Source organism: Epinephelus lanceolatus, chromosome 2 (assembly GCF_041903045.1).
Source record: "Epinephelus lanceolatus isolate andai-2023 chromosome 2, ASM4190304v1, whole genome shotgun sequence".
NCBI lineage: Eukaryota > Metazoa > Chordata > Actinopteri > Perciformes > Serranidae > Epinephelus > Epinephelus lanceolatus.
This window is the reverse complement of record NC_135735.1, coordinates 15,282,364-15,308,556: the sequence shown is the minus strand read 5'-3', so window position 1 is coordinate 15,308,556 and position 26,193 is coordinate 15,282,364. Positions and strand designations below refer to the sequence as shown.

At 40.6% G+C, this 26,193-nt stretch overlaps 1 protein-coding gene across 1 annotated transcript; it reads left to right on the top strand.

Moving 5' to 3' along the window:
* The first annotated feature begins 2,891 nt into the window (after window positions 1-2,891).
* tmod2 (tropomodulin 2) lies at window positions 2,892-25,596 on the top strand. The gene is made up of 10 exons (XM_033627180.2): window positions 2,892-3,030; window positions 8,889-9,109; window positions 11,684-11,840; window positions 19,111-19,233; window positions 19,616-19,690; window positions 19,775-19,905; window positions 19,999-20,106; window positions 20,198-20,341; window positions 21,907-22,051; window positions 22,655-25,596. Exons 2-10 carry the CDS (start codon window positions 8,984-8,986, stop codon window positions 22,684-22,686), a joined length of 1,041 nt encoding a protein of 346 aa, XP_033483071.1. The 5' UTR covers window positions 2,892-3,030; window positions 8,889-8,983; the 3' UTR covers window positions 22,687-25,596.
* Window positions 25,597-26,193: the final 597 nt, after the last annotated feature.

The window sequence follows — 26,193 nt, the reverse complement described above, 5'->3', positions numbered from 1 at the left end:
TCTTTTTACAACTATTTTGAGAATATATTAAGAAAAGATAAGGCTTGTCAACAACACTGAGATGTAAAAAAATTAGAATATATGAATATATAAATATATAAATAAGAGCCAATTTACCTCTAACAAGGAAAGTATACCATGACATTTTTTAATATAAAATAAACAATATACAAAAATTACATAAAATAAAGTAAAAATGTAGAAAATCTATTTATTATTATCATTATTATTATTATTATTAGTTATTTATTTTATTTTAGTTTATTTATTTTTATTAAGACAAATAACATGCACAACCTATAGCAACTCACAGCACAGTACATGTATACATATCTGGGCGTCACACAGTCATGGCTAAGCCTCCCTCTGGCCACCAATTTAGACTTGTCATTAGCATGTTAACTTCTTCCCCCAAACAAATACCATAACATATACACATATACAATACATACACACACCGACGCACATGTCCAGAAATGATGTAATACATAAAACAGGCAAACACATGCCGACACACACACACAAACTCCATGCAGACAAATAAATAGACAAATAATAATGGAAAACGTTTTCCTTTTAATACAAAATAACTTAGATGCCTACAATCCACGTAGCTACTCAGTTTAGGAAGATAAAATTTGATAAAAGCAAGTAGCTCATGGCATTGTATACTACATCTTGCATCATATTTCACACACAGTTTCACATTTTTTATTAAAAGTGTTTACTTACAGGTTGTCTAGATTTGAGCATGTTATTTAAAGTAACATTTATAACCTACAAAACGTTAAGCAAAAACCTAGAGAGCAAACTAATCTAATGCTAACTACTAAATGGTCCCAAGACACTTATTCCATCAGTCTAAACATTGGTGTCATAGGTAATATAACATAAATAGAGACACATGGCAAGTGGAAATAACAGTACAGTGTAAATGGATATGAGTGTAACTGGCCATGATGCAGGCCAAAATAAAAACGAACCAACTATTTAACATTTTTGATTGGTTATTTGTTTTAGCAAAAATCTGAATGACTCTTTCTATGCTTGTAACTGATTATGTGCTGGCACACATATGACGTGCCTTTCAGTAGCAGGATTTTTATGCCAGGCTCTGACTCACAGCAGGGATATTAAAGCAATCATATTGTTGTGTTAGGCTGCGGCTCACAAGAGGACTATTATATCAATATTATTGTGAAGCTATAAAGGAAAACAGAGTGTATGAATGAGTGTCAAAAGGCAGACTTGCAGCTTCCATTGGGTATATTGCATGAAAACTGGGGCTACTGAGACTTTTAACACACATTTTGGCAACAGTAGATTTATTGGATCTGTCGTCTTCTCTTTCCTTGGTAAGGCTATATTCTTACAGTAATTATTTTCATTAGTGGGGCCAATCCCAGCTGACACTATCTGACACAGATTGCCACCCTAGATGAGAGGCAGAGGCAGTATATGAAAAGTTAAAGCCTATCAGATCATTTCTGACACCACAGAAGATAAACCATGCTGACTGCCAAGTGCTCGCTCACCCTGCAGTAAACTCTGTCTTTACCTTCAGCTAATATGTACTGATGTGCTGGTTTTAAATGGCAGTAACTTAGTTTTCCTCCCAGTACATTTCAACCCCTTTAGCTGATTACTATCCTTGATCTCATGTCAGCACCCACATCTCTTCCCAAAGTTTCTGTGTTACATGCAAAGCATCTTGTTACAGTGCACATATTGTGTGAACCCAGAGAGTGCATGAAATTCTATCTCCATTATTGTGTAACACAGTGTAGTTAAAAGGGGGATGAGCTCACCTTGATCTTTGCAATCAAGGGTAAGGCTTTTAGAGTACACACTGTGTGTTTTGTGTGAGAGAGGGAGGGTAGGAAAGACTGACAGAAAGAGTGAGAGAAGGATTTTAGTTTCACATGTGAGTATGAAGTCTGTCTTTACAAGTCTACGCGATATTTTGTTGTCCACTGCTTGGCAGCACCTGGAAGCTGCTTGACATCTATGATCCACAGATTTCACACCAAACACTATTTCATTTTGTCTGAGCCACCCACACTTATTACACTTAACATTTACTCAGTATACCAGCTGTTTAATTACATAATTACCAATTACTATTATTCTATATGTTTTTGTTTCTCATGCTGTAATTCACTGCCACATCTGTGTAGGCTACTCTGTATCTACGTCACCTGTGCATCCTGAAAGAGAGATCCCTGCCCAGGGGGGGTCTCTCTTTTAATCCCTGTCTTAAAGAGATTGTTGTTGTTGTTGTTGTGTAGATGATGTCATGTGTTGTGCAGACTGAAACAAAAATGTGATTTGGGGCTATACACTATTAATCACATTGACTTGCCTTGTCTTATGCCTCAATTTAAGTGTGTTCTGTGGCAGTCTTTTGATCATATAAACAATATATAAGAGTGCTATTTAGGTCACATCCATTGCAGCTTATGAAGGTATAGCAGTGAGTATTGTGGCTAAAACAAATTATTAACTCAAAGTGAACTTACTAGCTTTTTGATGAGCTTTTAACTGCTTCTCATGGTCTCCAACAGCAGTTGGAGTTTGCACAGTAATCTTGGAGATGTGATAAATAGTTAACATATTGATATCTAAATAGCTGGCTGTTATAAGTGCAGTGATAAAATAGTTTTTGTGGGCAATATATTTTTCAGTCCTGGTTAATGGGGTGTAATTAGGATGAGCTATTGCCCAGTATTTTTATTTTATTTTATTTTATTTTATTTTATTATTTCATTCTATTTTATTTTCCTTCTCTATCTCTCCTGTGGTTGGTCCTTCCAGGTAGAAAGAGGCGGGCTGACTCACGCCATTGGTCCACGCCCGGCAGACTCCCTGTTCATTGGTTCAATCTGACGTCACTCAGAGAATGCGCTGGCTCTCCCTTCCTGTGTTACCGCCCTTGGGCTGAGAGTGAGAAATCAGGCAGTGAAGACATCGCATTCATTGGGAAGACAGACGTTATTTGGACATTCCTTAGTTAGGTCCCATTGACGTCAGGTAAGAAAATGAACAGCTCGGGGGTTTGGGAATTAGCATATTAATTCAGTGAACTTGCTAGCCGTACAGTTTAACACACTATCACTTCTAAATGTGCTGCTTTAGCTAAACGGCTAGCAACTTGACTCAACTGTTAGCCTGTTAGCTACTACATGTCATCGGGTTATTTCGCATGGTGGGACTGCATCCGATAAATGTAGCCAAGTTACCAAAGTAAGAGTATCATATACCGCTTTGTCTGGCTTTAACTACTCATAGCAAATGTGTGGTATCTTTTAGTAGGCGACGATAATCATTATCAACGTGTTAACTGTCAGCGTGACAATCATAAACATGTCAAGAGCGAGTTAGCTAACGCCGCTCCGTAGGCACAGGAGATGGATGAAACTATTTCATTGAAGATACCAATCAAAGGGGCACAACTGTTAAAGTACTGCTGTATATAATATCGATAGTGCGATATGGTATGTCACTTTATGGCAGTAGAAAGTGTTTTCTAATGACTCTGGCATCTGGTCATAGTTCTTGTTTTATTGTGTATGGCTGCTGCTAATTGTATTCACAATGTAGGACTAATTTAATCTTAGTTGTCCATCCCTGTCAGCCTGACAATGCATTTTACAGACAGGGCATCAGTACCCCCAGTGTCTGGCTAAGACAAGGATTTCAGTGTTTTTTAGGACATAGTTTCGGTGGGGTGACTCACATCAGTGTGCAGGGTGAGGGCAAGGCTGTGGCTTTAACAGCAGTTTTACTAGTTTGATAGGTGCAAGGTCATTGTGCCTGTGTCACTGAGTGTAATGACACATGCCTTGCTAAAGAGCTCATGTATGGGTTCATGATTGTGTGTTCACAAAAGTCTTTTGACCAGCAGGGCTCAATGGGGAATGAAGGGTGTGGTCCAAGTCTTAAGAGGACGTCTGCTTAGAGAAGTATAGCTTCCCCCTTAAAGCCTGAGGGCAGGTGACCCTTTTGAAGGTGTGGAGCAGGTAACCGAGTGGAATGTCAGGGCGACTGCTGACATGGCATTTTTCGTGCCTACCGAGTACCACCCTCTGCACTGCAGCATTACAGATAAACAGGCTCCTCAGATAGGATTTGTTTAACTTGCATACCTTTCACTGGAGAGTGAAACCTGGCCGTGAGAGCCTAGTTTCACCCCAGGTGTAATGCAGCCACAGTAGCAAAGCGTGACTGTCATTAGTTGTTTTTTACAAAGGCATGAAAAGGCAGCCTTTCTTGGACCTGCATCATTCATGCAAGTCCTTGCTGAGTTGAAAGGCAGGGCACTCCTTGAAATCTGCTCTCATTATATAATAATGGTGTGTGTGTCTGGAGTGTGCTGCTAAAACAGAGGAGTATACAAATCATGTGTGTTTGTTTGAGAAACACCCCACTTCCTGTCTGGCCTTTGCCAGGTCTGTGCAAGAGTTGGGAGGGACAGAACATGCTTGAGTGAATGAACAACATAAGTATTGGTTCTTTTTCCTACACATAGTTTTTGACTGTTAAACTAGAAGAGATAATAATACGCTTTTACTCTCCTGACATCTATATCTTCTCATTCTTTTCACTTTTTCATGTATTGCAGTTAAGTTACCTTAGTGACAGCATGGTCAGACCTGCTGTTGCTATCTCTGTCTCCTTCCATGTTTTCTCTCATTTCTGACACTTCAGGCACCTCAGGAGGTGGATGATAAAAGGGATAAAAGAGAAGTGAGTAACAACAGGGAGTAGAGACATAAGAGTAGAGAATAAAACTGTAGAGGAGTAGGTGGTAGGAGGAAGTGCAGACTCTTGTCCCCTGGGTAGCAGAGCTGGGTCATTCTAACTATAGTCTTTTTGTGTTGTTGGGGCGGTGCTCTATAATAATGTAATAACCAGTCAGTGTTTCCTGTTCAGCTCCAAACCGCAAGTTACTATTCCTCCAGGTTTTGTCTCTGAGATTTAAAATAGTGCAGGCAACCTGGATATTGATTGCAAGAGTTATAAACGTAGTAGGTTTTTTTTTTAGCTGATAAGGGTTATATTGTATTAGCCAGAGACATCTGGGTTGGCGGATATCACATTGCATACTTAATGATCCAAATAATCTTAGAATTGTTGAAAGATGATGAAGCCTCGCCATTTGACCTGAAACTGGTTCAGACATATCATTTAAATACACGGGTAACCATTGTTGGAGGAAGTGATGAAAGACGTAGAAACCATATTTTACATTCTACTTCCCTGTTTTCTATTACTTGATTTTTCAAAGATCATGGTTGGTATGTTGGCCCTGAACAAAACAGAAAGAAAGAAACATAGTACAATGTAACTTTGGTTAATGGGCATAGATGTTATGCATATTTACAACAATAAAATAGCTGTTTGTTTTGTCTTTTACATACACATTCAGTAGATGAATTTTTCTACTAGGGCTCGATTTAACTTTGTGCAGGGTTTCTGTGGGTCCTTAAAAAGTCTTAAGAGGCATTGAATTAATTAATCTAAAAATAAGGCATTAAAAGGTATTAAATCATCGGGGCATCGGTGGCTTAGTGGTAGAGCAGGCGCCCCATGTACAAGACTGTTGCCGCAGCGGCCCGGGTTCGAGTCCAGCCTGTGGCCCTTTGCTGCATGTCATCCCCTCTCTCTCTCTCCCCCTTTCACACTTAACTGTCCTGTCCATTAAAGGCAAAAAAAATGCCCAAAAAATATCTTTAAAAAAAAAAAAGGTATTAAATCAATCTTTCAAAGTCATTAAAAATGCTCAGCTGTTGGAAATAGGATTTTTATGACTCTTTCTTCTTCTGACGTTGCATTGTAAAGTCTCAAAATAATCAGCAATGTTCATTTTTTAAAAATAATTTACTGAATTCATCTTGCATTAAGTTCACTTAGATCCAGATAGCAGAATCAACAACACTCATATTTTGTTTCTGTCTGGGATGCTCAGAACAGAGGATCCACTGTCTGCTAGCTAGCTGTTACTGTACCCTGAATGACACGTGGAAGCACAACGAAAATTGGTTATTTAACTGAGGTTTAGCAGCATGGCTGAAACCGCTACAAGGCACTGCATATGAAGCTTGGTTGCAGACAAACTCCAGATTTTACCCATTTCTCTACTATCTTCATCTCCGCCATATATTATTATGCTACAATAAACATTTGGGCAAAATTGTCCCTAAACCCTAAGTAATTGATGTTGGTTCTTGTTTTGTTTTCTTTGGTTTTTGTTGCTGTAAAATTGGTCTTAAATCCCAAGTGGCATTAAAAGAAAGTCTTAAAAAATCTTAAATCAAACTTGTCTTAAGCTATAGGAACCCTGTTTGTAAACTTTAGCCTTGCCTAAATCAGCCAGGTTTTACCACTTGAACTTTACCCCTAAACCTCCAGCCTGTCAGGTGAACTTAAATTGTGATATTTATGGCTTTGTCCTTGTGCAGTCCTCAATAATATGCTTATGTGGCCCAACAGTAGCCCGAGTGCACAGGTCAGTGTAGGAAAGTGTAAGGTGAGCATAGAGTGCAGACAGGTTGGCAGTATTATTGGCTCGGAGCCATCTGTTGTTGTCTTCAAGGATTAGCAGAGGGGAGAGGGAGAAAGGAATCAGTCAGATTGGACTAATGGATCAGTGTCTCCACTTCGGGCCTGAGCCCACCCATTGCCATCATTATCCCTGTCTGCACGCCCCATTACTTTTCTGTCTGCAGGCTCAAAGCTACTGCACCTTAATGGTAAGGGTGGCTGTTGTTTTTGAATGTGTTGAGTTATACGTCAGTGAAGCGGAAAGTGTTTTTGAGAAAGTAGGATGATATGTTAAATGGTGTTAAATTTGAGCTGCTTGTCATAAGAGCATTATGTGTGTGTTCTGTGTGACATAACACTGGTCCCAGACTGGTGTCTCTGCTTTTCCCAGGTCTTGGTCAGAATTGTTGTCTCATCATCGCCTTTTGCATGTTGTTAGAATTAGTCTGGGTTATTTCAGCAAAATTAGGACCAAGCAAGTCATAAATCAAACTTCATATGATGTAAGATCAATATTTTCATAGGTTGCCTGACTGATGTGGAAGGAAAATGAAAAGAGTTAGGCTGAGATGTGAGGGCCTTTTGGCAGAATGCATCAAAGTCTTCATTCTCACATAATCCCAGTAAAGCTTCCATGTGTTATTGTGTCCCTGGACATCCCAGTGTTGATTATGAAATATGAACAAAACTCCCCTTTCAAAAAAACACGCAAGCAAAGGCTTGTGATGACGTCATGAGAAACAAACCCTGGCGCTGTTCCACGATCGCAGCACAGAGGACTGCTGTTGCGGACACAACAGGCAAAATGATTTTCATATGATTTGGATTCAATGGATATTTTTAATCTGTGAGATGGATGTGTGTTGGTTTTCCTGTGTATGTCATTTTTAGGATTTTCTTCTGTAAGCCTGTCGAAATGAAAGTTTTATTCACATTATTTCACAGCTTGACATTTCAATTTGGGCCACATATTTAAGTCCATTTCTATTGTTTCACCACCTTGCTTGTCTAGCACCATTAGCTTAGCTTCACCTGAGTGGCTGATCTCCTTCTTCCTAGTTAGCTGAGATAATATCCTGCAGTAGTCATTACTCTACTGACACTGTTTTCCAGGAACGGATTAAACTACTCTACGGTGTAACATTAATAGGCTGACATTATTATTGTAGCTCATTATATTCACCCGCTTTGATTAAAGCCATCAGTTCTGACATTTGGGCTCAGCTTTATTTGCTGGCTCTGAGGCTTGCAAATGCCCCTGATATGACTCTCGTAATCGTATCACAAAATAAATGTGTGTAGTTGTAGAGGTCTAATGGAGGAGGTGAGGAGAAGAATTAGTCCAGGACAGAGCTTGGATTGTGGAGAAGTAAACAGTCAGAGAAACACAGGCGGTGTCAGACTCTGAGGGAATGCCTCTGAACTTGAGAAATCACTCAGGCAGCTCCGGGGAAATGGCACTTAATGTTTAAAGAATCTTTGGCGAAAGCAGGGTTGAAGCACAGCCAGGTTATTTTTTTCTGCTTGATGCTGTATTTTACAATTGACATGAATCAGTGAGACTGATGCGATATCCCTGCAAGTGAGTACTTGTTATGCCTAGTTAGTATTTACAGAAACACACACAGCTGTTTTTTTTTTTAACAATAGCATGAGCAAGCAGTTTATGTATCTGTGCAGTTAAGTGTGTGCGAGTGTATGGGACTAAGAGCATCTGTGGAGTCCTGCAGGGAATCTGAAAATCATGAGGTCATTTAGTGTTGGGACTGTGGCGTGGGAGAGGGAACTGAAGGCTGAAGCCTCCTCATTCTGTTTGACAGGGTACACACTCACTCCTTCACACTCACTCATTCATTTATCTGAGCTTTATTTAATCTCAACGTTGGTGTTTTATTCCTATAGGCTACTTCTACGTAGAATTTCCACCAGTGTTTCCTGCCACTGCTACAGATTACTTCATTTTCAGGCCCCTTAGTCGTTAAAAGAAAATTATACACATGGATTTTCATATCCTGTAGGATAAGCTTCTTTTGCTTCGTCTTTTTAGCTGTAAATGTGTTTTTAAGTAGCACAGAGTTGGTGTTCTGATAAAGATGTCCTCGTGGGAGTGGTCAGATGATTTGCCTCAGCCTGAGAAAGTTCTTCCTTTGTTCCAGCTGTGTGTATGTGTTACATCACCGCAAGACCTCGTTATCCAGCCCAGCTGTGATCAACTATTGTTTCACAGGGATGAGATGTTTATTTCAGTTAGGATATATTTACATTACATGGTTTTAATGGGGTAAATTAAGATACATGTAATGCGCCATCATCGTGAATGTTTATTTGTGTGTGTTTGTCTTCAGGTAGCCTCCCCCTGGTCTGAAGCAGTGAGCCTGAGAGGGAACATTGTGGCTGTGGTCTGCTGTTCAGTATTGCGTAGCGAGCTATAGCCGGCACCATGGCTGTGTCGTTCAAGAAGGACATGGACAAGTACAAGGATCTCGACGAAGATGAAATCCTCAACAAGCTGTCGGCGGAGGAGCTGAAACAGCTGGAGACGGCCCTCGAGGAGATGGACCCTGAGGTCAGGACTCAGTGAGGGTTGGAGGGGCTCCAGGGCTCTTTAGTGGGAGGGAGTTGGGTGGCAGAGGGGTTTGTTGGGAAGTTGCCAGTTAAAAAATAAAGAAGTCTTTATGCACTCATAAAAGCAAAAAAATCTTTGCAGCCATTGTTTTTATTTTCAAATAAGGGAAACGACTAAAATCTTAGCCATGCCCCAGTTTTCAGAAGAATATACCTAGTACCAACAAGTTAATGCCTCTTTGTTGGACTTGGTTGAGGCAGAATAAGGTCGAGGGAATCCACAAAAAATATAGTATACCATTATCATAGGTTACTTCCTGGGATGCACTGAATGTCACAAAGTCAAATCCAAGGGTGGATTTTTCCTTCTGCACCTCCTAACTACACCTCCCAGTCCCCAGCGTCCCTGGTTGGGAAAATCATTTGAAGGGAAGTCTCAGCTGCAGCAGCTCTCTCTGCAGGCTGCCAAGTGTTTGTGTGTTTATTTGTGAGTGGAGCTAGAGAGTATAATGAAATCCCTCCAAGCGACTGGGCGTTTTATTTAAATTCCATCTAAACCGAGTGAGATAAATCACCCCACATGGTGAGCATTGAAGGCCCACAGGAAGCAGTCAGCAACAGTGGGAAAATATTAATTTCTGGATCGCATGGCATCAAATAGACAAAGTGGTACTTGGCATGTTCACAAAGAGAAGCACTGCTAGTTTTACTAAACGCAGGCTGGCTAGACAAAGTTCTCTGAATGTTCACACATCCTCTGTCACCTCCTCCAAGTTTTTACTCACCTACAACAAATGGTCCTCAGTTGGTTGCATTTTTACATTGGGTGTTTTTAGCCAAGAAGTTTCAGTTCACATGCATCAAGTTCAACAAGTTCATGGTATGTTTACTTCCTGTTGGAACTTGTAATTCATGTTTCTTTCCCATGTGACTCTCCTACATCTGGCATTGATGCCAGCTACCACAGAGAACACAGATGTAAGGAATATACTGGCTTTTACTGTCAGCGCTGCATCGGACAGAACTTTGAGAACGTACTTAAGTCTGGAGTAGACAGGCAGATGTTAGATGATGGGGGCTTGGGGCTAGATTGGACAGCACAACAGCCATACAATGAAACTATATAAGAATAACAAATGTGGTCCAAAAAAACTGGTCCAAAACACATAATAGTAAATCACGATAGATACAATAAGTAGCACAACATGCTAAGTATAGACAACAATAACCAACATGATTACAGTGTGAAAGGTGTTTACACATTTAGCAAAGATTTAACTTTAGGTATGAAAGATTTTTAGTGTTCAAGGTTTCTGACGCAGCTCTACACAATCTTCCCAAGGGTAATTGTATGAATTCTTTGAAAAGAGGATGAACAGGATTGGCCACAATTTGTGGGGCTTTTTGTTTCACCTGCGTTTTATATACACATCCCTGTAGTTTCTGCTCTTTGCCAGTAATTTTGCTGATCATGTTTGTAACTCTGGACAGTCTGTTCTTATCCCCCAGGTGCCCGTACCATGTACACGTGTTAAAAGTTAAAACACTTTCAACAAAACTTCTGTAAACAGTGTTTAAAAGACTCTTGCTTATGTCATATATAGCTAATGTCCTGATTAGATACAGGCACGGCACTGCTTTTTTAAAAATGTATTTTGTGTTAGCTGTGCAACTTATAGTGCGATCAGAAAAAGGTTCCTAAATATTTGAACTTCACTACTGTTTCACCAGGCTGGTCATTAATCAGAGCAAGTGGAAAACAATGACAGACATTGTGTTGACTCACAATACCCGGCTTCTTAAGGCCAAAATACATGAGACAGGGATGCAGCGCCACACGTCTGCCGCAGCGTCACAGAGCGCCTCCATTTTTTAATCAACTGAAGCTGCTACACTGACCACAGAAGCTGTGTTTGCCAGCATGGACATCTTTGAGCTTCTTTCTATTTTTACGTAGCTGGTTTTGCGCACGGCTCAGTGTCCCTCCAACAGTTAAAAACTATACTGAACTGTGTAAGAAACAAGTACAGTCTGTTTAGAAATAATTGAAATTAAAAACTATTCTATACGCTGCTGGACTTGGGTAACGAATTTCGTTCTTTAACACGTTTGAATGACAAAAAAAAATGAACCTTGAACCTTGAACCTCATTGTATCAGAGGCAATGCTAAGCAGTAGAGCAATTTCAAGGGTGTTTTTACATTTCACGTTAAAATAAATCATTGCATTCTGTTGTTAAAGTGATCCAGGTTATTGATTCATTACCAGTTATTATAGTCTAGACTCTACATGCTTCCAAACCCTGCAAAACCAACTGCATCATCACTTTGCGAAACACTTTCTGTGTAGCAGGGAAAAAACCTGCTCCGCCCTGCCTACGTGATGTGCCTTATCTGTGCTGTGCCCCATGCATTTTGGCATTTAGTCTTTCTTTTGTATTTTGTTTAGAGATACATTTACAGCCTAAAAGCCACAATTTACTGTAGTGTTTACCCTGTACCCAAGTCTGTAATGAATGTTTTGAAGTCTTCATCAGTTGACAAGTCTAATGAGTCTCATTGCCTTCTCTCCTCAGAATGCTCTCCTCCCAGCTGGCTTACGTCAGAAGGACCAGACGTCCAAGAAAGCAACAGGATCATTCAACAGGGACAGCCTTCTGAAATACCTGGAGAAGGAAGCCATGGAGTACAAGGACAGAGAGGATGTAGTGCCCTTCACAGGGGAGAAAAAAGGTGTGTGTGTTTGTTTACAGAGAGTCACTCCAACATGAATATTTACTATTTTAAAACCTGCACATCAGAATCTTTATGTTTAGTTTTTAAGTGCTTACTGGTGTGTCCTACATGTTACATGTTAAGGGCTTTCCAATAGACTGTCTTGAAATGACGACAACAAAACAGACGCCGGTAGGGATATTATACAGTGTCATATAGTGTACCTCGCCTGACTCTCATCAGTAACATCATTAGTGTGTTGCTATCACATGTTAGTAATGTATTTCTCAGGGGGATGGAGAACCAAGGTGTGTTTGTGTGTGTTTGTGTCTGTATCAGCAGTACAGACATACAGCAGTAATTACTGCTCTGCTGTCTTAGGCAGGTATTATTAATGGATGTCTGCTCTTATGCAACATACAGCAGTGTGGGGGAGGTGTGTTTGCACGAGGGGATAGCAGGTAGGGAGTGTCAAAGGAGGAGGCAGGGTTAGGATGAAATGTCTCGAATCCATCTGTTTGCTGACGTTAGTTCAGCTTTGTTTGTGTTATGTCTGTATACAGTATATTTACCTGAACATATTAGCATATTCAATTGTGTTTATTGTTTATTTAAAATCAGAAAATGAAAATTAGCTGTTATTAAGGTGTACAAGGATAAACAAACAAAACAGAAAAAGGTTGTAGGCACCCATGGAAAAAGAAAGGACAGGAGCACACTGATTGATTTGCAGCGTTTAAATCTGCGCACTAACGTTTCAACACTACCATCTCCTTATCAGTGTCTCTGTCTGTTTCAAAGGTTTCATGCATTTTAAAGGTGCATGTGGATCTACTGTTGTGCATACTCTCTGATGTGGGAAGGGTTGTTTACATTGACGAGGCAATTGTCGAGGAGTCAGCAAACAAGACTGAATAGCTTCATGCATGAGAGTTTATTCTCTATAGAGAGGCTCATAGTTTGTGCCCAGAACAGTGAATACAGGACATCTTTATACCAACACTCAGACGACAAGATGATGAGAAATCAACTGTAGCTTTCTTGAGCTTTCCTGATTTAATTGTTCTCTTGATTACATCAGAGGAGCATACCTGTTGCAGTCTAGTATATAACATGTTAGGTAATCGGCTGTATCTGTTAGACAGTCAATGGGCTGTCTTTGAAGGCGAGATTATAGTGAATGTAAATCACCTTACCATGAAAGTAATGACAGATGTTTACAAAAAGGGAAGAAGACAAAATTTCCACCACAACATGTAAACCAGAGATGAGCGAGCCAGGTCGGTGATCACACATATATGATATTGGGACAGTGCAGTACCACAGTGAGTGTGCTATGAGACAGTGATGGATACCTGTCTTTCACAAGCAGCCGAAGGCGGTGCGTTAAGCTGTTAGCTTAGTAGTGTTGAGTGTAATTTGAATTTTGTTACCAGGCTGGGTTTCAGTTGTCACAACATTTTTTGAGCTTCGTTAACTGTGTCAGATCTTCCATACTCAGTTATTATTTTTCTGGCTGCTGAGCTCTTGGAAAACTCCCAAACTAGAAAGCGTGTTGTGTTACTATGACAACGGACAACTGTGATGTCATTAGCTGGAGCGTAACTGCACGTTAAACTGCGTTTTTAATTATGTGATTTTGATATTGCTTTATCCTCTGTTTCCATGTGTTTGAAAATGTAACATAAGGGCCCTGACACACCAAGTCGATGGTCAGCCGTTAGTCAGTGTCGGGCTGTCGGTGAGTGTCTCTCGCCCTAGTTTTTGAGGCGTGTCCTGCACCATTGGCGCTAGTCAGCCCCCTTTATTTAGCAATAGTGCACTGTAAATATAATGAGTGTATAATGTGTTCTTCCAACATCGGGTTTTGTTGCCCACTGGCATATTAAGTCTTGAATCTGTCCGGTTGGTCTTCCGGTTTCCATTTTTAAATAACAAATATAGACAGTAGCCACCAGATGGTACAGAGTTATTTCCTCTCACGCAGGTACAGAACGTGTATGGTAATGGTAAATGGACTGCACTTGTATAGCACCTTTCTAGTCTTCAGACCACCGCGCTTTTACACTGTGAGTCACATTGTAAAGTGACACCTGCTATTCAGTAACCACACGCACTCACACATGGATGGAACAGCCACCGGGAACAATTATGAGTTGAGTATGTTGCCTAGGGATACTTCGACATGCGCTGATCTTCCGACTAAGACGACCTGCTCTGCCTCTGAGCCACAGCCTCCCCTGTATGCTTGTTGGCCATTGGCTGTAGACTTTGCGGTGTTTTCAAGTGCAACTTCTTGGCTGAGACACAGACGATATGAGGCAACACAACAGTTGGCCTTCATTGTCACTAATTCTTTGATGTCGGTTTGGTGTGTCAGGGCCTTAAAGTGTAGTTAGAGTAAATGCTGCAGACTTTTTGATGTGGTAAAAGGGTAATAAAAACCCTTGAATAAATGAACAATGATAGGATAAATCTTTCGGCACCCTTGGCCCGTCGTCAAAGAACCCTAGAGTGTCTTGTCATCCACTTTCCAACCACCATTGATAGTTATTAGTAAACCATAACTTGATGTGCTCAAGACTGAGGCTCAGGCTGAGGTATTCCTCAGACAAAACTATGCAAATCTGAGCCTAAAACCTTATTTGAATATGAGTGATTTCTCTAGTTGACCTAGATTATTTTTGTTTGATTATTTGTTTGCTCATTGATTGACATGTCAATCAACAAATATCTTGGGGGCTCACTGGTTAAAGGTGTTTTGAGTCCAGCTGTGGAGTTAGTCTCATATCAGAACTATACAATGAAGTCCAACTGCCATAAAAAATATTTTACAGCCTTTGAGTGTGATTGTATGTGATACTCACACAGTTATATAATCAGGCCTATAGTATTGGCATTGAGAGAGTGAAAAGACACAAGGCCTTGAATGTGGGATGCATCATCATTACAACAGTATGCGATACCACAGAGTTGTTTACCCAGAGGGGAATAAAATTGTCGGAGGATTTCTGGAGTTTTGTCAGATGTTTGTGACAGATTTTTTTTCCCTCACAGACATAAACACACACTGCTGATCCAGAATTAATGTTGCTGTAAAAACTGAAATAACCTGATCTCCTAGAGGAAGAAACCAGTTCTGTCCAAACAGGTTTTAAGACATACTTGTGTTAATCCATGACACTTTAGAAGAGGGAAAAAGAAGATGCTTTATGTGACAGCAAACAAAGTGAGCAGAGCAGAAACATTACTGGGTGGAAATTCTTGTGAAGAGGAGTTCCTTTTGTTGGGATCTCCAGAGACCTGAACACTACTCCCTCACTGGAGAGTAAATATGGAGCTGACATCTTCCCCCTAACCCAACCCTGGCCTGTTAGAAATTATACTCCCGCTGTGTGAATGTGTGTGTGTGCATGAGTGTGTGGAGTCCCTGTGACAACATGGAAAACTGAAATCACTGTGGTGGTTCTGTGGAATGTTGCTGATTCTCTTCCCCTTGTTAAACCCACCCCCTGCTGATAAATAATGTGGTCATGAGTTTGTGTTCGTCTCCTTTCAATAATGCACATAATTTCAGAGAAAAACAGCCTGCTTAAATGCCATGGCAACCATTGTAGCCTTTTAACCACTTAAATGATATTATATTGGGTCAGTTCTTCATATTGCTTTTCTAAAAAAAAAACCCCATTGTTTTTAACTTTTGTTTTCCTCTGGGTTTGGAAGCACTTAACGTGAAGAAGTTTGGGCTAGATAGTGGTTTAGATTGTTAAAGGAAGATGTTTAGTATGATTGTATTTTTCAGTTGAGGTTTAAAATGGCCACAGCTGACGTAAACATCATCATGTGTCAGTGCAATGGAATACTTATTCCTTCTTACACTAATTGAAGCATTAAAGGCACGCTTCTTTGCAAGTATGATAAACATCATGTTCGTTGAGGTCACACTGGAGGGTGTGGCTGTTCAACCAATGACAACACACAAACACACAGGAGCTCTATACCACACGCCTCCAGTGTTCACTTTGTTATGAATTGCTGTCATAGTTGAAGCATTTGCCATTAAAGGAGACCTGTCCATATTTTGTGTCTTATATATAATCTTACAATAAGGGATGTTGATATTAAAGTTGGCCAGAGTTACAAATAATGAGGTAACTCTACGTACAAGTAATCTATGTAAGCAAAAACCTCAGGCTTCACATTGTTCTGAACACTCTGTTTGCATCGTTTTTCTACTCTCATCTACAGTATGACATCTTAGTCTGCCAGATTTCTTTATGGTAATCTGCTCCAGGTGGTTTACATTATATAGCATGCACTGCTATATGTCGCTACATGCTAACGACAGGGAACCATGTGATTTTGGATGCCGATGTTGATCATTTCCCCCTGATTTCTAATCATATTTCTGCTGGAACATGTCTGGTTGTGTTTAGACGCTTTATAAAGTGAATTTTCACGGGAGAAAATGCTGCTATTCCTCATTACAGTCATTCCCCAGCTGCAGTGACGGTGCAGAGATGCTGAGATATGGAAGGCCCAGAAATATCGACCAATCAGAGCTGACCAGGTTTTTGGCTAGGCGAATTTGCATTTCTGAGGATAGCAAAGGCATGGCCTGCCCTACCCTAACCTGCCTCACTCATCTTGCCTAAACCTAACCAACCCCTCCAATGAAGGCAACAAGTACTGGCCAGTCAGAGGGAGAGTAGGGGGAGTCATAACCTTTAAATACAAGTATGAACCTGAAAATGAGCGTAATAGGTCCTCTTTAAGCAGCCATGTGTAACAGAGAACTGGTACAGCAAAAGCATTAAATCTGTTACTGCTAAATTGACTGCTCAAGTTGTAATAAAAGTTCAGTTTATTAGGGATTACTCTCGTTGGTTACATCATATTTTTATCGTTTTGGGCTCATATCTATGTGGTCAACAAACCAATAGGTTAGCCAGACTTAATTTGAGAATACCAAAGCGAACAGTTTGTGTAAACATCAGTTTACAGAGAAATTTCTGAGGTCAAGTGATCTGGCTAAACTGTTTGTGTGTTCATGTCTGATTTTCTTGATAGTTTCAATTACTTCAAGACTGTTTACAGAGATGTCACTGTGTTACCAGACCTTAGCAGTTACTTTGTCAGGTAAAATATTATCATAACCTATAGAAATATTTTCCCAAACTACAAAAGTAAGACCCAAATCAGAAGTTTTGTACTGTTCATGTTAATCTGTTTAAGAATCAACTTTACAGCATCTCTATCACCATGCACAACACCAAGATGATGTATTATGTGTTGCGTCACATGAAAGGGAGTGATGAATGACTCGTCACATCGAATTAAAGAACGCTTTAGGCATTACTTGCTTGACTGACAAAATCTGTTGCTCTGACTGGAAAGAATCTGAGTCTCCAGTTACAGACAGACACGTTATTATTGACGTGCCTATTTTTCCATTTGCACAATGTTGTACCATGATGTGCTTTCCTCATTCAGTCTGTGATATATGCTCCCGTTGGATCATACACATGACAAAGCTTTGGGACTGTCAGTCTCTTGGCAATGTCTACTTGTTGCCTCTGAGTGGCTAAATGTCGCTCCAGAGGGACTGGCACAGGATGCTGCCTGATGACTGTATTTTACTGTTTACTGGCTTTCAGGAAGTGCCAGAGCCCCCACTTGGGACTAGTTTGAACAATTTGACTGGCTTGACTGACTTAGAGGGAGGGAAAGAGGGAGGGCCTGTTGTCGGGGTGTTTTTGTTTAAGGAGACAGGCATATAGAAGCAAATGGCGCCCGCTGGATGGTCTCTCCATCCAGTGCAAGTGTTGCCCCAGCAGTGCAGTTTTAGATTAGACTCCAGTCATTGTTCCATGACTTCCTGCGCTCTTTCCGTTTCTTCCTTCAGATAGGTTACCGTGGCAATACCATAGCTGTCATGTCATGGCTGGATGGAGTTCAGCTGGTCTGAACCACTGACAGTTGGGGAATGTTGTGTAAAACAGCAGGGGGCCCAGACTTATTTACATAGCACATTTCTGTTGTTCAGACTTCACCTCCTTGTCAGAAGTACAACCATTATTATAACTGTCCAAAACAAGAATTTTAATCAGTTATTAGTTAATATTTTCAGCAACATTCACTCAGTGGCTGTAATTAGGCTTTTGTAAAACTTACTAACAGACTCAAATGTCAAAGTGAAAGTAAGTATGCCTATGAGCAACTTGATCTTTGCCACTTCCCTGTGCATTGCAAGAAAGCAATGTACAAGGAAGTAATATTTAATTACTTCAGAATGAGTCGTTTATATCCATATGTGAAGCTGGAGCAAGAGGGTTCCTGATTCAAACCCATGATGAACCCATTTAACACCCTCACAAAGTTATTCTGAGTATGATTGTCTTGACCAAGGACAACTGCAGTGGGCTACTCCACGAATGAATTCACCATGTAACGTCTGCTGCAACAGTTGTATGGGTAGTCCACTCTATATTACATTAGCTAAAGTTACTTGCGGTTATTTCATCAGAATGAAGTAACAAAGTTTGAATAAGGTGAATAAACATAATGTGAATAAAATCATAAGAGACATGATTTCTGCAGAAGTCACGTCAAATAGATTTTCATCAGCAATGGTGGTTCTTTAACTCCCATGACCCAATGCTTACACCAAAGTCCATCTTGTGTTACAGCTTTGATTAAGAGATCCCTAGAGGCAGAAATTAAATACTGTACGTTTAAGTAAACGGGCCAAGAAACACACGGTGTAGAAATAAAGCTAAAGAGCGAAAGAGAGAGATTACCATTTCAAGGTCCGGCTGTCTGATGTGTGCTGTTCGATGTCAAAGGAAAAAAAGTACAATGTGCGGAGATTCATTGAAGAGCTGATTAGTGTCGGTGTCGATTCCTATGCGTGTATATTAATTATACAGTTGCTTTATCTGGGAATTATCTTGCTCATGGGCACACACATTCGCACACACAGCACCTGGCAGTCATGCAGTCTTATGATTGTGGCACAAGGTAAGAGGATAGGAATGGCTGGAGGAGAATGACGAGTCACATTAACCGCCAGTTAACAGTTGAACATTTTTTATAGAGATTGGAGGTTGTGCAATGTCTCATAAAACCCTCACCTGGCCTGCATGTACCCATTTCTTCTGTTTGGGTTGACGATGTTTAAGTAATTTACTGCCTGCTCATTTTTAATGAGGGCTGAATCATCTCCTTTGAGTCAAGAATCTGTACGATATTCTCCTTTCCTCACTGTCCGTACCTTCTTTCTTTTCAGGTAAAGTATTTGTCCCCAAGCAGAAACCCATAGACACACGCAAAGAGGAAGTAACAACCCTGGATCCAGAATTAGAGGAGGCCCTGTCCAGCGCCACAGATACAGAGCTGTGTGATCTAGCAGGTAAGAATAAACAAATACCTTTGAGAAAGTCATTGTTTAAAAAGCTTTGAAAAGATCACTCTGTTGGGGGTGTCTTTAAAATGGAGGCTGTTGTGGTTGTGAGAAACTTTCAGTGTGCCTGAGCCCAGTCTGCTGGGACTGTAAAACACAAGCTCCTTTCACTCTTACTGTCTCTCCCAGGGCTCCGTCCTTAACTGTGTGTGTTGATGGGGGAATAAAAAAGGGCTTACTGAGCAAAGTAACACCACTTGTCTGCCATGGCCTCTAGATTTGGTTACCTTTTATTCACTTACTGGTGCATTTTTGAACCCTGGAGAACACATGTGAACACAGTGATTCCTCTCCACAGCTGCTGAGTCTATGGTTTGCTTTTGTTTTGCAGCGATCCTTGGTGTTCACACACTGGTCACCAGTAGTCAGACATATGATGGGACTTCATCTAAAGAGGGTTACAACAGTAAGTACAACCACAGAATTTACTTGTGTTAATTCAGTCATGCCTAAAGGATCAATATCTTGACTGCTGCCTGTGTCTCTTTAGATGTAATTAAGGGGGAGAAGATGAACCCAGTGTTTGATGAGCCTCCCAATCCCACTAATGTAGAAGACACTCTGCAGAGGATAAAAAGCAATGACAGCTCCTTAACAGAGGTCAACCTCAACAACATTAAGGTACACAAAAACACAAGCTTTCAGAGTGTCACAGTGTGTACATGCTTGTCTATCCCTGGACTGATGGCAGTGTGTCTTTGTTTGGTGTTCCAGAACATCCCAATTCCCACGCTGAAGGACTTTGCCAAAGCCATGGAGAAGAACACGCAAGTCAAGAAGTTCAGCCTGGCAGCGACACGGAGTAACGACCCAATTGCTGTGGTGAGAGGGAGTGGCTTATATGGGCTTTTAATGGCTTTGTTGACACTTGACAATTCTGCATTTTCATCTTTGCCTTATCTCCTCCCCCCAGGCGTTCAGCGACATGCTGCGAGAGAACAAGACGTTGCGAAGTTTGAACTTGGAGTCCAACTTCATCACTGGGGCAGGGGTGCAGGCTTTGGTTGATGCATTGCGAGACAACGACACACTCACAGAGATCAAGATAGACAACCAGGTACCAGATGCTTTGTGACACACACATACATGCATCAGCACACCAGGAGTTAAAATGATAAGAGGCTTCTTAGATAAGCGGCAACCTCTGGGGCGGAAAAATTAAGTCAACATGCCTGGAATAGCCACTTGAGGTTGGCTCCAGAAGCCAGTCAATCCCCATAGACGCCCAACTTTACAGCAGAAATAAACATTTTTACAGCCTCGTACGAAAACTGTTTGGGTCTGTTTTATGACAACTGTACAGAGGGTTATTTTTTGTATAACTTCATTGTTTAAATGTTGTCAGGTTTAAAGTTATGCATAATTAAGGGCATTGGTGCTTTGTGTGAAGGACTGTCTGTGACGCGTCACGACAGTCTATAGCCCCTTTTACACTGCCTCTTAAAGGCAGGAATGTTGTTTTATTATTCTGCCTCTCCATTCTTTATAAACGACACAGTCACAGAATGGGGGGATGGAGTTGTCTCGCCTTTACGCCTTTAAGGTAGCGGAGGTAGTAAAGCCGCCAAATCAACTTCTGCGTAAAAGGGACAGCCAGTAGGACGGGAACATGGACAAGACAGGTGTGACGTTGTGACAATGTGTTAATATGTGCAACCCACTGCTGGGAGATTTAAAAAGCAGCTGATAGCAGTTAGCAGCTAGCTCAGAGAGGAAAAACAGCAGCCTAAAATGTCCACAGACTGGGGGAGACGAGGTCCTGGAGCACTTTACCCTCCAAGCAGAGGACGAGATTAGCCGCCATATAACAGGGATGGTAAATGATTGTTATTGCCATGTTATGCCATTATAATCGCCCAGAAAGTGCTGTCAACCCATATGTTACATGTCACATCAGAGGCTTACACTGTTGAGTTATATGCCAGCATGCTATCTAAAATCACACGCGGGGGTGGCATGATGCCACTGTTGTTTGGTTCTGTGTTAAAAGCAAAGGCAGCTTAATTAAGGGACTTCGTAGCAGCTCCATTGCACAACCTCTATGTTAAAAGGGCTTTTGACTCAGATGCCCATGTTGCTCATCCACAGCTCAGCTTTCTTGTCTAAGTATGGTCACTTCTGGCTCCAAATATTCAAGATGGTAACGACCAAAAAACCAAAATGTAGGCTTCAAAAGTCAACAAAAGAGTCAACAAAAGGGTGACGTCACAGTGGCTACGTCCAATTATTTTTATACAGTCTGTGTTTATAGATCATAAAACTCTTTATAAGGTTAAAAAACTCCTGTTGCTTTTTTCTATATTTCATTCTTTTATTGCTGTCATCATTCAGGGTGGCTGTAGGTGATTACAGGGAACTTGTGACTAATGTCTTTGCGCTTTTTTAAATAAAGTGGTTTCACGCAGCCGAAAGTAGTGGAGAATGTTTGTGTTAAGCAGCGTGCAGTCGAAGAAAATGCCAACCAACACAAACCACTGCCTGAATAAAACACCAGATGAGAGTCTCCAGTAGTGGAAACGAAGTCAAACCATATCCCTTATAGTAATTTCAGCTATAAACCAAAGTGAAGTCTCAACTGTGATGTTCAGATCTTGACCACTGTATATTTTCTGTGTGTTTCAGAGGCAGCAGCTGGGCACTTCAGTAGAGATGGAGATAGCTAAAATGTTGGAAGAGAACAACAGCATAGTGAAGTTTGGCTACCACTTCACCCAGCAAGGACCTCGCTCCAGAGCTGCTGCAGCTATCACCAAGAACAACGATCTTGGTATGACACACACACACACACACACACACACACACACACACACACATATACGCACACAAGAATTTGAGATTTGTTTAAACTTGCAAAACCTGGATGAGTTATAGCCCATTACGTTATCTCTCCACCTGGTTTCTCTCTCCTTAATACGTCAAAACAATTTCAACATCTCTGCAGTTCATCTGCTTTTACAGTGTTTTTTCTTCTTCTGTAAGACGTCAGTCCTTAGTGACGACCTCTGCTCTCTTTTAGCTCCTCCTCCTGTCAGAGTCGTGGTAGCGCAGGTCTGATGCATGGGTGTGACTCAGAGTGTATCAGTGCATCAAAGTGTTTGAATGAATTAACAGTATGGACATTGACACAGTGTGATCACACAGCTTTGAGAGTGATGACATCTCACTTCCTGTTTTCTGCACACACTGTTGAAATGGGTTTAAAACTTTGATCGCTGAGCTCATGATGACTTGCTTAGAGATGAACTAACAGGCCTGTGTAGGTTGAAGATCGTGTAGCATGTTTGCAGCTGTTCACTATCATATATTTTTAACTTGACTTTGGGAAAAAGTCATGTCTGTGGCTCTTTCTCACCCTACTTTTCATGTTTAGTCCGCAGGAAGCGAGTGGAAGGGGACCTGTAGGGACGGAGCCCACGCTGTCTCCCAGCCAATCCTGTCGTTTCATCTCACCATGTGGAATAATTTCAGCCAATGCCCTGGTCTCATCTCACTGTGTGGAAACTTTAGTCTTGTGCCAAACTGTGGGGCAAGGCGCGCTAAACCAGAACATACATCTGAGAAGAAGGGAAATAACTGGAATTGCCCCCTCCCCATTTACATGTTCATACTTATGTTTATTATTATGTTGTTATTGAAGGTGTAAATCTGATTAGTTTTTAGTCATTTCATTTCAGCTGCTCCTTTTTTTCGCCTTTATATGATCTGTTCAGACTTTTTACTTGCTTTTTCTCCCTTTTATATTACACTATAATCACGTGAAATAAACATGAATATTACCAAGTAACAGAAACAACAATAACAGCTTGTAAAACAGTAACTAACATTGAGAAAGCCCTGTATCCAAGATAGTTTATAGCCTAAGCTCCCAGTCAAAATCCTGTAATGAACCAGGAGAATTTGTCCCTAGAATGGTAGGGATAGCTCTGAAGTTGATGCTTGCGTCTATCAAGTGTTGCAGTCAAGACTGAGACCAGAGTGTATCAAGACAGAGTAGAGACCAAGCGTGAGTCCTTCACTGCAGGAATCATGATAAACTGTGGAGTACGCAAACAATCCACATTCCCATAAAAACATCCTCCGAAAACAAATGAAGATTTCACTTCATTCACCTCTTTTATTGCCAGACTGTACCATTAGAAATGTCTTGATGAAATAATCTAAAGGCATTGCAGAGGTGAATTTAATGTGAGCAAATTTTCTTTGTTTTCTATTAGCAAGCAAATACTAAGGAGCTGAAATAAACTTAGCCAACACTCCTTTATTGCTCTGGCAGTTCAGTGATATCCAAGCAGTTGTGGTCTTGACTGGTCTTGAAATAAAATCCTAAGTCTTTGGTTAACACCAAGAAGAGACTGAGTAAAAATGCAGTTGAGTTTGAGACGAGTCCTTCAAAAAGCGGTCTTGAGACTAGAGTGATTTTGAGCACTACAACACTGTGTCTGTCTAGACTTAAGCATTCAATAGTGACATAACATAAAGTCAGACCAGTCTGTTAGAACCAGTAGTAGATTTCAGGGGTGACGCAATATTTGGAACATGTAAAATGTAAATTTGACAAAATTAAAGACATTTCTACCATAAATTGATGCAGAAAAGGGACAAATCGGTGCTTAAAAATTCACCAAAAAGCAGGAAATAAGTGTTTAATTAAAGATTTCTGGCGGGGGACACCCCTCATGTTTCATATGTGTCGCCCCCGATGTTGAAACGAAACCTTCACGCTTGGTTAGAACCGTATCTTACTGGCTGAATGGTCATAGCTTAGCCATAACCACTGCAAACCTTGTCTGACTGTACAGCTGTAAGATAACACAAGTTAACATAAGGTAACGCAAGATCTCTGTTTTACATTACATCTGCATGGTGGTGTGCAGGTGTTCATTTGGAGTTGCCTTGTAAAGCCAGCTCGACTGTCTGGCTGGAGTGTGTAACAGTTAAGTTTGTGCCGGCCTCAGAGTAGATGCTGAATTTAACACTGTACGTATCAATGCATAATGTTTAATAATACATGACTGTTCTATTCTAACTGAAGACCTTGTTTTCGTACGGTTCACATTCTGATGTTGGTTTTTCTGATCGCTCATATCCCTCAACAGGAAATTATAACTCGGATATTTTGAATCATGTAAAAGTGGGATTGTACTGTAAAAGAAACAGGATATGAACTCCAGTCTAGACTGAAGAGGCTTTGGCCTGCGCTTACAGACGATGCTGTAAATGTCTGCTCAACACACTGGGTTTCTCCGATGCTTAATCATGCCAAAGACTAACACATGCAGTGCTTAAACTATCAGTGCGTAACATAACGGTTATTGGTTCAGGTTTTGGCTTTGCATCTACAGTCACTTCCTTGCAGTACACGTTTGGGGAAAAGAGTCTGCGGTTAAATAATAATGATTTAGATCACATCATGCCATTATATTTTATTTTTTGGGCCATTTATAGTTCAGCAAGTAGTTCCCTGAGATGTGAGGAGGAGTTGGCAAACACTTTCACTTCTCAGGTTATAGCTAGCAAAATGTTTCTATGAGCAACATCTCCCAGATAGAAAGTCTTGTACAGATCTTAAATTTCACTTTTCCTGCCTCCTCTTTCACACGTTCACTCAGCTCTCCGCAGCATCTCAGCAGTAGCATGTCATTCATTGTGTAACCGATAACAACATGCTACTGTATGTGTGCCTCACACTGAACTTCCTGAGGCACACAGACGTGCTCGAGATGGGTCTAACAGGACTAATTCAGGATTACTTGAAACTTGTACATACTGTTAATGTGTAATAGGAACAATATGCTGGCATGAACATTACTCGTGAACATCATGTTTCTATTGACCAAAAATGTTCTTTCATCCTAACCGCCTCACATTCCTTGGACACGAGTTGTATGGCTGAGTTCAGTACTTTGGGTTTTATATCTGTGTACTTCTTCCGCAGTCATATCTGATAGTATTTCTTCTTGGACCTCTTTTTTTTTTTTTTTTTTTTTTTTAACATTACTGTGCTTTGCTGGTGGACGGTTAGCTTCAGTGGAAAATTGCTTCTTTGCCTGGGCTTGTGATTCATTGTATGTATATTAATTGTAAAATGCCATCTCAAATTAAAACTGCACACACGCTCACACACACAGACTTTAATGTGTGTACCACATAAATCCACACAACTCGTTGCTGAGATTTTTTTGTACTCTAAATCAAAACCCAGGTGTAGATTCAATGTAAGGAATATGTACTATTGTAAAACCACAAGACTGGTAAAACGCACTGCTGAATATAAGACATCCTCAACAATAAATGTTTTTACATACACTGCCAGTTTTCTTGCATTTTTTTAATCTTTAAATGTATTTATATGTCACATTATCAGCCCAGTTTGCAGTTGCATAAGCAGTAGAAACATGAAATAATATTCCAGATTGATTTGACGAATTCATTCTCAGCACAAGCTCCACTCCACTCCACAAATATCCCAAGCTTTTAGCTTCATCCATTTGGTTTCGTCAGCAGATTGAGTTTCCTCAGTTGTCATGGAGATGCTCAGTTGTTGACAAAGGAGCAAACTCCATTCACAGCAAATGTGGCTGAAAGCTACACAGAATCTCATGTAAGTTTCAAGTTTTAGATAAGGTCAGTAATGAAACTTTAATTTCAACTACATTGTAGATATCTTGTGCATATTCATGGATAGAGATAGGTGGAGGTGGTGTTGCTATGGATGCATGCTAACATTTTCTGTTCAGTACTAAACACAACGTACAAAGTCAAGACTGATGAGAATGTCAAAAGTTTAGAAAGCAGTTTTTTGGTCATAAACCAAAGAATTGGACATAGAGCTTCAACTAACAACCGTTTTCATTATTGATCTGCTAATTGTGTTCTCGATTAATCATTTTGTCATAATGTCAAATAGTA